The following is a 15,414-nucleotide window of genomic DNA, read 5'->3' as shown; positions in this document are numbered from 1 at the left end:
CTGATGGTGTGTATACAGCTGCTCTCGATAAAAATTACCGGTCTCCGTAAGATGTCGAGGGACTGTGTTACATAAGCAGGGAGAAGACTAGCAGTGCTCGTATTCATCAACAGATATGGACAATGTAGTAGAGCATGTAGTGTGCTCACTCTACTCGAGAGGGGGGATAACCAAGATGAGCTCAAGACAATCTCATGCCGGGTTTGCATACACAAGATAGATCCCTCTGCAGTCCAGGGATGTAACCAGGACAAGAAACAGGATTTTATTCAAACAACTGAATGCATTTCGGGGTTATGGGAGAATCCCTTCATTAAAACTCACATAGCAGCTGAACACAAATGTCCTCATATACAGATAGCTATCGTAGTAACTCCATCATTAGGAAACCTGTCCCGCCAAGCGCAGGGGCTCCGTGATGTCAGTTCCGGTCATACAACATCCCCTGGCTGAGCTCCTGCACTTGGTGGGACTGGTTTCCTCTTTCCTCTCTCTCCCCTTCCCACCCACACTTTACAGCTCAGCTAACTTACCTGAGATGGTTTGATCTTCAGACGATCATTTTCTACAAAAAGGACCCTGTCTATATGAGAGATATGACCCCAACGCTCAAGCTACATCCCCTCATGGGAGACCCAATTTTGAACCAAACAAGTGCAACAATAACGTAGTAATATAGTTGGTACAATGGTAAAAAGGCACAGGTCCATCAAGTCCAACCTATACTGTACAACAACAACCATTTGACCCAGGTGAAAAAAGGCATTAGGGGGGCTGTTTACCTTCACCATATGGAATGAGGCGTTTAGAACAATCAAGAGTTTAAGGGGGTAATTTATCATGAGGGTAAAATTTAAAGTCAATTTTCTTGATTCTGTGTTGGCATACTTTGCCACATTTATCAAATGTTGCATGTTGTTTGATAATTTTGTCTCATCCTTAGGGCTCATGCACACAAATGTGTGCCGGCTGGGCCCGTGCTGTGGACCACAAATTGCATAAACCATGTGCCCACTGGCGGATGCAGACCCCATTCAAGTGATCCGCATCTAACGGTCCACACTGCAAAAAAGCAGTACATGCACTACTTTTTTGCGGTGTGGATCCACGGACAGAAAACCCATGGAAGCACTCTGTAGGCTTCTGATTCGTGCCTCTGTTCCGTACCATCCGGATTGCAGACCCATTCAAATGAATGGGTCCACATCCGTGATACGCTCTATGCATGGCCAGCGCTCAAATATTGTGCACCCGCTGTTTGCAGGCAACAATACGGACACGGCTGGGCAACGGCCATGTGCATGAGGCCTGAAACCTAACACTTGTCTAGAAAAGCATCTCGAGTTTTACTATCCACCCTCTTACTGGAGTGAGACTGTGATTACTATTATTTAATTTTTTTATAGTTAAGTGTAAAATCTAGAGGGAAACTAATTAACCAAGCTAACCACACCCACTTCCCCAACCATATTTCAACACTGCAGTGAATAGTGTAAAAATGCAAAAAAGTTGCTAAATTTTTGTCAAAAAAAGTCACAAAAGCCCCATTTGCAACTTTGTGAAGGCATGATAAATCAGGGCCAAAGTGTGAGTTAGTGTCTGGACAGCAAAGGGAGCAGAAGCAAAATGTAGACACACAAACCATCCCTGGACCTAGGTACCAGCCAGGGGAAGGCCAGAAAGAACTTTACCTGGAAAAACAGGGCAGGAGAGAGAGAGAGAGGGGTAGCATAGAAGCTCTGTAGAGATAAGGGGGGTCATTTACAATCCAGAAATATGCCTACAATAACAAAAGTTATTTGCGCCACAATCTGCAACTTTTTCCTGCTCACGAAAGGTCTAAAAAAGTGGGCATGGCATGGGCAGGGAAGTGGACAAGCCATCTCCTTCATCATTCTCTACGTTTAAGGAATAGAAAATGGTCTAAATGTAAGCCAGCAAGGAAGCTAGCTTACATTTAGACTAGTACTGGATACGCCGGCACCTCATCATAACTTCGGCGGATCCACCACCAGCTATAGGGGTTATTAAGGCCGGCGTCTAAAATGCCGGTCCTAATAAATGACCCCCAAGGCGTCTAAAGAGGACCTATTAGGTCTACAGTATATTTGTACAGGAGTTTTCTCCCAGTGCCTGAACAAATATTGGAGCAAATTAGCCATTGGCATAAAAGGTTATTGTAGAAGTGTACTGTAAGTAGAGCAACCTGTTAAAAAAAAAAGTGCAGAGCATAGTCCGACATTTAGGGTCCAACCTGTGGTTGCATTGCAGAGAGAAAATGTTCCACCCCATGCCTGGAAGTGCAGTATAATAAGGAAGATTGCTTTAAAAGGAACACCTTGGTCTATTAACTACCTGTGCATTTGTGTCACCTGTAAGAACTGTGAAAAGTGCACTTGTGTAATACGGGTCAGTCCACTGCATGCCGAGAACTGTAACTGATGTGCTTCAACTTAATCCTTCAGTAAAGAATAATTTGTTGTTAACCTGACTTAATTATTCCCTGCACTGCTACATTGCAACAACATCTACAGCTGCACCAAGGAACCCTACCTTTCATCTCAACCACCATCAGGCAGGAGGACCCAAAACCAAAGTGTGCCCTGAAAGGAACCACAGGTGTGCCCATCACTGCATGGCCCAGGGGAGTAACAGAGTGAGTCAGCCATTCCTATCCTCTCCTGGGCCCACTGCATTCTCTAATCATGGGCTTTTCTGCTTCTTTTGATGCACCAATTATTCCGCTTGCTTTGGCAGCAGGAGAAACCCTACAAAGTAATGAGGCTGACTGCTTTCAGTTTACCAAGCTAATAATGTTATGCATTAACTTGTGCTTCTTTTCATTTTAGGTTGAACTGGTTGGGTGAGAGAGTTAATTGTATCTCCGTAGTTTAGTGATATTGTTTTTTTAATGTGCAATGTGACGCAGATGTGTGATTAGTGTCAGGATATTGATAGGATATGTCATCAATATCAGATCAGACACCTACCCCAATCAATTCATGTGAGCGCTGCATCCTCTCCCAAGTTTACCAGCACGCCATCTCCCTGGTAGCGATGGGACACTTTTCTCTACTGCTCACTTGAATGGGAGAGGAAGGGGTTAATTACACCTCCTCACCGCTACAAGAGAGATGGCGTGCAAGTGAACACTGAAGAGAACGCCGCACTCACACAAGCGCAGTAGCCTCTTCTACCAGCTGATCAGGAGGGGAGTCAGGTCAGACCCCCGCCCCTCTGATATTGGTGAAGTAATCCTGTTTGCTATTCACAAATATCTCAAAGTCCTTTTAAAGGTTGATTTTACCCAGTGGGGCACTTTACTAAAGTGTCTGCGCCACTTTTTGTCATATTCTCTCCTCGATACCCTTGTTTATTTGTGTCCGCACAATTTATTAACAATGTTTCTCATAAGCTTAAAGTTTTACAGTCATATTTTTTTTTGCTAATTTGTAGGGACAGGGATAGGAAACATTTTTCTAATATACTTTATTTAGGGAGAACCTTTATTTTTAGGAGAAAACTATGGCCGAGATGTCCCCAAGGCCTCATGCATACGACCGTTGTTTTGGTCTGCATCCGAGCCGCAGTATTTGCGGCTTGGACGCAGACCCATTCACTTCGATGGGGCCACAAAAGATCCGGACAGCACTCCGTGTGCTTTCCGCATCTGTTGCTCCGTTCCGTGGTCCGCAAAAAAAATATAACCTGTCCTATTCTTGTCCGTTTTGCAGACAAGAATAGGCAGTTATATTAATGGCTGTCCGGAAAATTGCGGAACGCACGCGGACACCTTCCGTGTTTTGCGGATCCTCATTTTGCGGACCCATTCACCTTAATGGGTCCGCGATCTGCAAAAAAGATGGGACATGTTCTATCTTTTTGCGGAACGGAAGTACAGGACGAAACCCCATAGAAGCACTCTGTAGTACTTCCGTAGGGTTCTGTTCCGTGCTTCCGTTCTGCACCATTCTGGATCTCCGGACCTATTGAAGTAAATGCGATCCGCAATATGGCAACGGGACACCTACGGTCATGTGAAGGAGGCCTAAGGGACATCCATCTTTTGAACAGGGCAGTGCTGCACTGACTAGGATGACAGACTGGGATCTGGCGGGCGTCTGCCCTCACTGCTCCTGCATATAGTAGCGGGGCAATACAGTTATTATAGAAGAAATATATATTAATATAGAAAGAAATCTCTTTCCTTTCTTCGTGGCCAGTGCTGTCAGTGAGCCCTCCCCCTGTACTCCCAGGGCTCTGTGAGTAACCAGGAGATATTACATATGTTGCAGTCAAAAAGCTTGCAGGAAAGATGGGACAAAATATTTGCCCCTCACAGAGGCTTCCTTCACATAGGTAATAGATGCGCCAAAAACAACCTAGACACTTGGCAGCATGCGCCACAATAATAAATTGAGGTGCAATAGTTTCACACCACAATTGCTAAGTACTATCAGGCGTAAAACAATGCAGACAAAATACGGTTCATGTAAGAACTGCTGAACAGCACCCAAAATGAGTGCACGTGATGGGGAAAAAAGGGCAGAAAATGACCGAGGAAAAGCTGAGCTTAGTAACTGTGCCCCAGTGTTTTACTATTTAATACAGAGTAAAGGCTGACAGAAGAAGCGTTAAAAGGCAGTCTCGCAATATCAGATAAGACACATTTATAAAGATTTGTGGAAGACATACGCCACAATGACTACAAGGTAATACTAGTGCTATTAGTAAGTAATATTTACTAGTATCTCAAGAATCACAATATGGGCAGCAACAAATACACACAATCAAAGCGTACAAAGTACCACAAATCATATCTTCGATCCATGGACATATCATTTCTCGCCCAGTTTCCTTGGGGGACACAGAAGACCTTGGGTATAGCTCATCTCCCTAGGAGGCGTGAAACTAAGAAAAAACTGTTAAGCCCCTCCTCCACAGCTATACCCTCAGCCTGGAGAGAGAGGCTGCCAGTTTTAGCTTAGTGTCCAAGGAGGCAAGACACTCCCTGCTACTGCAGGGCTGTTTTCTCCTTGTTTAAATTTTGACTTTTTTTCTTTTCTTTTTGCAGGCGGCATTTCCTTGCTGCCTTCGGGTGCTTCGCCTTGGTGCTGTGGTCCCTCCCCTCTTGGACTGCTTTTGAACGTCCCAAGGTCTTCTGTGTCCCCCAAGGAAACTGGGCGAGAAAACGAGATTTTTGTATTACTTACCAGTAAAATCTCTTTCTCGCTCTTTCCTTGGGGGACACAGCACCCACCCATTCTTTGGTTTTCTCTGCACGGTTTCCGAGTTGTTTTACCCGTTGGGTAGTTGGCTTGTTGGTTCCACTTTTGGACTTTGCCTTTTTTCACTACTTGGACACGCAACTGGCAGCCTTTCTCTCCAGGCTGAGGGTATAGCTGTGGAGGAGGGGCTTAACAGTTTTTTCTTAGTGTCACGCCTCCTAGGGAGATGAGCTATACCCAAGGTCTTCTGTGTCCCCCAAGGAAAGAGCGAGAAAGAGATTTTACTGGTAAGTAATACAAAAATCTCGTTTTTTGTACTGCTTGTAAAAATTAATAAGTTATGATTTATGGTATGTCTTTGGCAGATACTGTAGGTTGAAGGACATGAAAGAAGGCAGACTCATCATATGACAGGCTTGGCTGATTCCGGATAGTTCAAAGGTTTCAAGAAGAATGCAGGAAATCTAACTTTCATGCCAAAGAAAAGAAAAAACAGTCACTGAGTTTGCAGATTAGAATACAAATGAAGAATCCAGAAGAACAGAACAGCAGAAAGGTGCAGGCTAGTAATTTCGTAATGTTGAGACATTGTATTTTGCTATTCAAAGCCAATGCAATTGGCTCTAGGACGTTTCAAAGGGGAAAAAGGAAAGCCAAAAATGGGGAACATAATTATAGGAATACACTAAGATGAACTGGTGTGGGGAATAAAAGGGATGTATACAGACGGATAAGTTAGAACACCTGTATGAAGAGTATGGGAATACCTTTCCTCCTGCCCATAAGCTAAAATAGAGGCCACTTATCTGTGGGTAGACGTGTGCTGGTTAGGCAGGTCCCCATGGGTTGGTTAGGTATAGTAATAGAAGTTGGTCAGGAGGACTGGTGATTTCAAATGGAGTGTTGTGGGCCAAATGTATCCCATAAATGATGGAGTTACGACCGTTCCTCTGGAGACAGGAGTACTTCATAAGGATTCACCACTCAATAGCAATGGGGAAGGGAACCAACCTGAGCAGGGTCCCCTCTCTCTACAAGGGCCCTATAGCAGCTGTAACTGCTGCATGTATACTACGATTGTCCTCGGCTCTAAGGAGCAGTAATACATGAACAGTACTATGCCTGCTGGGTCCAGATCACACATTTTACGTGTATACTCCTCCTGTTATCTGTCAATAAACCAGTGCTGTAATACATTGAGAGGACTGTCAAGCTCATGCTCAGGAGTCCTCTCCACTATCGGTGTGCGTAGCAGAAGTCCTAGCAATGCATTACAGCACATCAGGCAAATGGGAGGGAGTATCCACATAACATTCATGTAGTACTACATCTAATAGCGTTTGAGGGAGGTGAGACTCTCTACAACATGAAGATCTATATCAGAAATGATTAGAAGCTCCTGAAAAGAATGAAAGCTGTAATAAAGGGAACAAATGGAAACATGAAAGTGTGTGTATAGATGATGGAAGAGGACAGCTTCAGCAGACACACGGTGGCAGTTGATGGCCAATTCATTTTATCCCACCTGCCATCCAAGCTCCATAGAGATGTAGCAATAAACCAGTCCTTCCCAGTTCTCATGTAAAGGAGAATAAGGTCCAGACATTTCTCCCATTATACAGCACTGGAAATTATTTATGGATGTTTAAAAATAGCAATGAAACTGCTCAGTTAAAGTGGATGTATATGTTTTTTTTATTGTTCCAATGTATCCAAAGGGAAAATGAAGCAACTCTGCAATAGGCCTTGATATAAAACAATTCTACTACAGTATTACGTGTACACAGCTTCCACTCAGCCCTATGCATCTCCATAGTAACAAGCAACCCTGGTATTAGTCTGATACTGCAGTCATACTTCCGTATATCTGCCGCTTACATACAGCTGGTATGTTAGTAAGAACTAGGGCAGGGATGGCCAAACTGAGGCTCTCCAGCTGTTGCAAAACTACAACTCCCAGCATGCCCAGACTGCCTACAGGTATCAGCCTACAACAAAACATGGTGGGAGTTGTAGTTTTACAACAGCTGGAGAGCCACAGGTTGGCCAGCCCTGAACTAGGGGGACAGAATACTACAAAAACACCTGTTAGGCCTCTTTCACACGGGCGTCATGTTTTTTGCCCGGATAAGAGGCGGGTGCGTTGCGGGAAAATGCGCTATTTTTCCGCGCGAGTGCAAAACATTGTCATGCGTTTTGCACTCGCGTGAGAAAAATCGCGCATGTTTGGTACCCAAACCCGAACTTCTTCACAGAAGTTCGGGCTTGGGATTGATGTTCTGAAGATTGTATTATTTTCCCTTATAACATGGTTATAAGGGAAAATAATAGCATTCTGACTACAGAATGCATAGTATAATAGTGCTGGAAGGGTTAAAAATAATAAAAAAGTTAACTCACCTTCTCCTCTTGTTAGCGTAGATGCCGGTCTGTTCTTTAGCTGTGGACTGAATGACCTGAGGCGACGTCAGATCACATGCTCCAATCACATGGTCCATCACCGTGGTGATGGAGCATGTGATCTGACGTCATCAAAGGTCCTTCAGTCCACAGCTAAAGAACAGACCGGCCTCTACGCGAACAAGAGGAGAAGGTGAGTTAACTTTTTTATTATTTTTAACCCTTCCAACACTATTATACTGGAGCGAACCACTGTGCATAACTTGTGGGGAGCCATGATGTCATGGCAACCTACAAGTGATGGCTTTAAACTTATTATTTCTTACCTGTTTATATGAGTTTGGATTAATCCCTGGGTCTGTTGATCTCGGGGTCTTCTTGACAGCTGATTGGACGGCTTCTCAACGGTCTTTCTGAGCCTATAAAAGAAGAAACCCTCATTACTGGCACATTCACGTAAGTTTTTCCAACAGACAAACACCTGCTCTGTTTCTATCCATGGAGGAATTACTTAAACAACTCATTTTGAAGGCTGAAGGCAACGGAGGTGAAGAATGGTTACAGCAATGTCTGCGCTTACCGTCCGGACAGGAAGAAATTATCCCTGCTACTCCTGATACTGATTTCGTCTGCCCAGTCAGCAGCGCGAGCCCTAATCTAATCAATTTAACCTCCGTCCTGGCGCGCGCATGCGCAGTGAACCGGAGGTTATTTCGCCAGCAAAGAAACGCAACCGCAAGGAAAAGAGGGCATATTCTCCATCCCAATATGCGCCTCCTTCTTCAAAAAAGAGATCCGCACAGCAGCCATCATCCAGTAAAGGTGCCTCTCACCATAGACGCACTTCTTCAGCAACTGTCACTTCTCAGTCAGCTTCGGTTATGCAGCCCAACTGTCAACTGGAGCAGCATTTAAGTGGTGAGAAAAATACTGACATCTATCTAAGTGACTGCAAATTGCAGGGCACTTCTGCCCAAGATAATTCTAATACTATAATTAACTCATCTTTTAAGTTGCAATTATTCAATGAATTTATGCAATTTCTTAACAATCAATCCGTTACATCAGGCAATGTTTGGTCTGAGCCTGTCACTTCTAACCCATCCAATATTGCCTCCAATGTAATGGATTGTAATCCAAATGTTTCTATTTCTAATTCTATTAAAAAATCTTCCGATCTCTTTGTTCCGGAACTAGAAAATAGTTCTGGAATTAGACAATCAGTAGTTAATAAGGATAAAAAATCTGATTCTGATGAGAAAAAGAAACCGGTACAAAAATTTTTTCTTATTTGGATTCAGGCTTTTTGTATCTATTCCGTAGTTTTAGGGGAAAAACACCCATCTTTATGTACCGGTCTCTTTTATCACATAGATTCCATATTAGAGGCATATAGGAACTTTGGAGGTATGGGCTGGTGCTCTTGTGACGAATCTTTTCGTCAAAAGATTGCAGTCTATCCGAATTTAAACTGGGGTAACAAAGACGTAGGACTTTGGTTGAGCCTTATGCTCCCTAATAAAAATTATCTTTTTCGTCAACAATCAAGTCCCAGTAATCTCAAAAAAGGTATTTGTTTCGCCTTTAACGAGGCTTTCTGCAGATGGCAATCCAACTGCAGATATCGCCACGAATGTTCCTTCTGTTCAGGCCCTCACCCAGTTATCAAATGTTTTAAGAAGCAAGGAATTCATTTCCCAAATTCCATCAGAGACTTTCATGCAAATAAGCCAGGTGACACCTCTGTATTTGCGAAGATTACTGCAGTGGGTAAAACTTTATCCAAACACACAGATGGCTAATTTACTGCTTAAAAGTTTTTCTGAAGGTTTTTACGTACCTCAATTTGAAGGTCCGGGTTGTGTTATTGCGGAAAACGCATATTCTGTTAAGAAAAATTTAGACATTGTTAAAAAAAAAAAAAAAAAAAAAAAAAAAAAAAATTAAAAATTTGTCGGAGATGTCCGCAGGTAGAATAGCTGGTCCTTTTGATTCTCCTCCCTTTATTAATTTTCGTGTTTCTCCTTTAGCTATTGTCCCTAAGAAAGAGTGCAATTCTTATCGTCTCATTCATAATTTATCTTTTCCAAAATTTTCTTCCCTAAACGATGAAATTGATAAGAATAAAGCTAGTGTAAAATATTCTTCCTTTGATCAAGCTCTGGATTTTCTTCAGAAAGCTGGTAGACACTCTCTTTTAGCTAAAGCAGATATAAAATCTGCATTCAGATTATTACCAATACATCCTACAGGTTATAATTCTCTTGGGTTTAAAATTTTGGATAAGTTATTTTATGACATGGCCTTACCCATGGGTTTTACTCTTTCATGCTTCTATTTCGAAGCTTTTTCCACTTTTTTACATTGGTTAGTAAAAATTCATTCATATTCTGGATTTATCTTACATTACCTAGATGATTTTTTATTCATAGGTCGTATGGATACTCCAGAATGTTTGAATCTTCTTAATAAATTTATAGCAGTAGCTGATTATTTTAACATACCGTTGGCTGTGGAAAAAACTAAAAAAAAAAAAAAAAAAAAACTAAAAAAAAAAAAAAAAAAAAAAAGTTCTTCCTACTACTACCTTGAATTTTTTTTTTTGGTATTTGCATCAATACGGATACTATGGAATTCAGTATTCCTATGGTTAAAATTTCTGAAACCACTCATCTATTATCTTCTATGGTAAGCAAGGAAAAAACTACTCTGAAACAATTACAGTCATTACTTGGATCCCTAAATTTTATCACTAGAGTTATTCCCATGGGTAGGGTATTTTCTAAAAGACTTTACGCAGCAACAGCAGGTAAGTCCTCTCATTATTCTCACATTAGATTAACAAGGGAATTAAAAAGTGATATTAACATATGGTTACATTTTATGAAAGACTTCAATGGACATACAATTTGGCAGGAAGAATTTATAGACTCCGACTCTCTATCTTTTTACACTGATGCTTCGGGTGCCATTGGTTATGAGCATTCTTCAACAATAACTGGTCTGCTGAAAAATGGCCTCAATCTTGGCTAGAAAACAAATATTATTCAAAAAATTTAGTTTTTCTTGAACTCTTCCCTGTTTTGGTTTCTTTATTAATCTGGCAAGAGGATTTTAAAAACAGGCGCATTTTATTATGTTCAGACAACATGGGTGTGGTTTTTGCCATAAATTGTTTGTCATCCAAGTCTCCTCTTGTATCTTCTTTATTACGTAAATTGGTTTTACATTGTCTTAATATAACATTTGGTTAAAAGCAAAATTTATTCCAGGTAAAAGTAACATTATTGCTGATGCTTTATCTTGTCAGCAGCTTTCGAAATTTTCACAATGGCACCCCAAGCATCTTTGAAAGGTATACCTTGTCCAGATCAGTTATGGAGTCTTACAGAAGAATAAATAACGAATTATTAATGTATTCGTTAGCTAAAATACATGGGCAGCCTATTCTGCTGCATGGTTCGATTGGAAGGAGTTTTGCGGATTGGGTCGATTATCAGCCACGGAATTTAATCTGGAGAATTTCAACGCTTTCATAATTTATTTATGGAAAAAGGGTTTAGCAGCTGAATCTATCTCAAAAAGATTATCTGCTATTTCTTTCTTTTTTTAAATTGAATGGTCATAATTCAATATTAAATAATTTCAGAATTAAGCAATTAATTAAAGGTATCAAAAAATCTTCGATTCCGAGGGATAAAACCAATCCATTGTCCGTTCCCCAATTGGCTGGAATTTTAAATCTATTATCCTAAAGTTTGTTCTTCGGCTTACGAAGAGTGTTTGTTTTCTGCAGCTTTTTCTTTAACTTTTTTTGCCGCCCTTCGAATTGGAGAGATTGCAGCAGAAAATAAGTATTCCGATCCTCCTCTGGTCATTTCTGACTTATTAATTGTTAATGAACAAGTCCAATTGTTCATAAAAAAATCTAAGACCGATCAAATGGGAAAAGGTATTTGGCTTACTCTTAATAAATTCTCTTATAAAGGTATATGCCCATATGAACTTATGTCAAAGTGGTTAAGTATGAGAGAGAAATCTTTTTCAGCTTTATTCACTCATGTGGATGGCTCATATTTAACGAAATACCAATTTAATTTTGTTTTACATAAATGTTTACAAAATTTAGGTCATTCTAATCAAAAAATTTCAGCGCATTCTTTTCGAATAGGTGCAGCAACATTTGCGGCAAAAATAGGTTTGGATTCTTCCATTATAAAACGCATTGGAAGATGGAATTCCAACTGTTACAAGCGTTATATTAGACCTAATCTACTTGTTCATTAATTGCAGGAACCAAACGGAATATTTGGATAATTGGTGACGAATTAATTAGATGTGTAATGGACCGTTCCAATATCAGAAAATCCACAAAAAATTTAGGTTTTTCGGAGGAATTTTGTATCCAGTGGAAAGCATTTCCTAACCTCCGGATCTCAAATGTTCTTTTTGAAGTTGACTATTTGTTCTCGAAAGGTTACATTCCTGAATTAGTAATTTTACATGTTGGGTCTTTTGACATAGGTAAGATAAAAACTCATTTGTTGATCTACGAACTTCAGGAATTGATTTGCAAGATAAGACAAATTATTACTGAATTCTGTTCTTATACTCTCGGATATTATTCCTAAATTCTCTTGGTCCAGTCCTGAATTGTCATTTTTGGACAAAATAAGAAAAAGAGTCAATAATAAAATGGAGAAGTTTATGCAAAGTATTGGTCAATTCTCTTACAGACATGTAGAGCTTGAAGGTTTTTTAAAAGGAATGTATTGTCCTGGTTCGGATCAACTTTCAGAAATTGGTTGTGATATCTTCATTTCTGACCTTCAAAATATGATTGAGAAATATGCTACTTAATTGATTGCGATGCTTTGTTGGCCACTTCGTTTCCGATTTGGCGCTTTGGGGGTTAAGTCACTCTCTGAGTGGACTGACGGTTAATTATTATTTTGATTAATTTGATTGGTTGATGATTAATTGGTTTTCTGTTGGTTATACATCAATAATTTATTGGTAAACGTAATAAGCATCGCGGCCATTTAAGTACCATAAATTTAAATAAATTTCAATTGATTTACTTTGATTACGTGTGATTGTCTTTTTTCTAAAGTAATGGTTGCCTATGACATCATGGAGCGAACCACTGTGCATAACTTGTGGGGAGCCATGATGTCATGGCAACCTACAAGTGATGGCTTTAAACTTATTATTTCTTACCTGTTTATATGAGTTTGGATTAATCCCTGGGTCTGTTGATCTCGGGGTCTTCTTGACAGCTGATTGGACGGCTTCTCAACGGTCTTTCTGAGCCTATAAAAGAAGAAACCCTCATTACTGGCACATTCACGTAAGTTTTTCCAACAGACACCCTCCCTCCCTCCCTAATTTTATTTGATTAGTCGCTTGCTTATTGACGGGGGTTAAGTCACTCTCTGAGTGGACTGACGGTTAATTATTATTTTGATTAATTTGATTGGTTGATGATTAATTGGTTTTCTGTTGGTTATACATCAATAATTTATTGGTAAACGTAATAAGCATCGCGGCCATTTAAGTACCATAAATTTAAATAAATTTCAATTGATTTACTTGGATTACGTGTGATTGTCTTTTTTCTAAAGTAATGGTTGCCTATGACATCATAAGCATTCTGTATTCAGAATGCTATTATTTTCCCTTATAACCATGTTATAAGGGAAAATAATACAGTGAATAGACTGTCACCTAGAACCCATGCGTGAAAATCGCACCGCATCCGCACTTGCTTGCGGATGCATGCGATTTTCACGCAACCCCATTCATTTCTATAGGGCCTGCGTTACGTGAAAAACGCACAAAGAGGAGCATGCTGCGATTTTCATGCAACGCACAAGTGATGCGTGAAAATCACCGCTCGTGTGCACAGCCCCATAGAAATGAATGGGTCAGGATTCAGTGCGGGTGCAATGCGTTCACCGCACGCATCGCACCCGCACGGAAAACTCGCCCGTGTGAAAGGGGCCTTACCCTGGGTTCACACCTGAGCGTTTTACAGCGCGTTCAAACGCGCTGTAAAACGCTTAAGACATGAGAACCAATGCTTCCCTATGGGAAGGGTTCACACCTGGGCGTTTTACAGCGCGTACGAACGCGCTGTAAAACGCCCGACGCTCAGACAAGTACTTGAGCTTCTTTGGGGCGTTTTGACGCGCGTTTGTGGCCATAGGACACTGCAGTCAATGACACAAACGCGCGTTTACTATTACAAAAAACGCGCGACAAAAACGCGCGTAAAACGCGCGTTTGAGGAACGCTCAGGTGTGAACCCAGGGTTAGAGTAGCGACTAGACTGGGGATTTCTATAGAATATTTAGGGGCTGTGACTGAGGGACTACTGGTTGCAAATATTTACTATCCCCTTATTTTTTTCCTTATTTACTAGGTCGGTTGTTTCGAGCGTCAGATTTCAGGTATTCGCTTAGTTTAGGACGGGAAGTGATGCGATCAATATATGCATTAATGAGGGGATATGATGAAAAGCATGCTGGGAATACTTCAAGGTGTGACTGCATGAGGTCCAGGAAGTTGTAATCCGCATAGGAGATCTGTAGGGATAAGAAGAACAAGTCAATAAACCAACAGTCAGGCAGCCAATGCCCACACTTTCATGTAAAGGGTTACTATCATTTCAAAACCTCTTTGAGGTATCATAGTTACTTCTGTCGATCATTGGAAAGAAGGGGAAAGCTAAGTGTTAGGTTTCTTCGGCTGCCTTTAAGTTGCTCTGGTAGAGCTGGGTTTATCGGTGTAAGGGGCATTTCTATGAGCTCCTACTCTACTCATCTCCCCTAGGAGCAGGGCCATAGTATGCCATATAGATCATGCAGCTACTATGGGGAGGCCTGGGCTCAGTTTTTGGTTACTGTGCTCCACATAAAGCATCTTACACTTCATCTGGAGGATTCTTGGAGTCTTCTTACAAGTTGTATTTCCTGGGTGAATTTAGGTGGAACTCAGTTCCCAAGAAAGCATGTCCTTAATAAAACTGGTGCACACTTTACCCATGTGGCTATACCAATGCCAGTCCCATTCCCTTTCTTACTGTAACAAAAAACCTGTGAAGTACTCACCTCCATAGAGGAACTGCAGTTTTAGCAAAAAAGTCAGAAAAATTGGTCCAAGGGTATATAAAAGGGTGTGGAGAGAGAAACCTGGGCCTATAATGATGACGAATGAAGAGGCACGATACTTAGTTGTGAGCCTCTACTCTTTAGATCCTCATATTGTTGGGTATAATATATATATATATATATATATATATATATATTATTATTTTTTTTACAGATACTAGCTAGAGATGAGCAAATCGAAGTTGACGAAGTGTAATTCAATCAGAATTTCAGGAAAAATTTGATTTGCACCGAATCCAAATTTCCTCACGCTTTGTGGTAACGAATCACATTTTTTGCTAAAGTGGCTGCTGCACGAGTGAGCACATGGAGCAAGGAACTCTGGGAAGGCTGGGACGGGGAGGGGGGGGGGGGGGGAGAAGGGGGGTCACCCATAATGCAATGCATGCAGCCAATCAGCAGCCAGCCCTGTGATGTCACAGCCCTATAAATAGCCTCAGCCACCTTGGATTCTGACAGTTTCCAGTGTACTTAGTGCAGGGAGAGACGTCAGCAGGCGCTAGGGACAGTGCTAGAAAAAAAACTATTTACAAGTTCAGGGTAAGATTATTCAAGGTGTAGGGAAAGCATAGGGAGGAATCATTCCACATCATTTATGTCGAACAGGGTTCAGT

The 15,414-nt window shown here is 41.1% G+C and overlaps 1 protein-coding gene across 1 annotated transcript in view; it reads right to left on the bottom strand.

Annotated features, from left to right (window-relative positions):
* Window positions 1-13,823: 13,823 nt before the first annotated feature.
* The window catches only part of LOC122940804 (glutathione S-transferase P 1-like), a 28,507-nt gene continuing 26,916 nt past the window's right edge, over window positions 13,824-15,414 (bottom strand). The window contains exon 7 of the mRNA XM_044297575.1: window positions 13,824-14,215. Within this exon, the coding sequence (XP_044153510.1) occupies window positions 14,042-14,215 (174 nt within the window). The 3' untranslated portion in view covers window positions 13,824-14,041. The remainder of the gene's footprint in view (window positions 14,216-15,414) is intronic.

This window comes from Bufo gargarizans, chromosome 6 (genome assembly GCF_014858855.1).
Source record: "Bufo gargarizans isolate SCDJY-AF-19 chromosome 6, ASM1485885v1, whole genome shotgun sequence".
Classification (NCBI taxonomy): Eukaryota; Metazoa; Chordata; class Amphibia; order Anura; family Bufonidae; genus Bufo; species Bufo gargarizans.
Note: the sequence above shows the minus strand (reverse complement) of the source record. Positions and strands in the feature narration are given on the sequence as shown.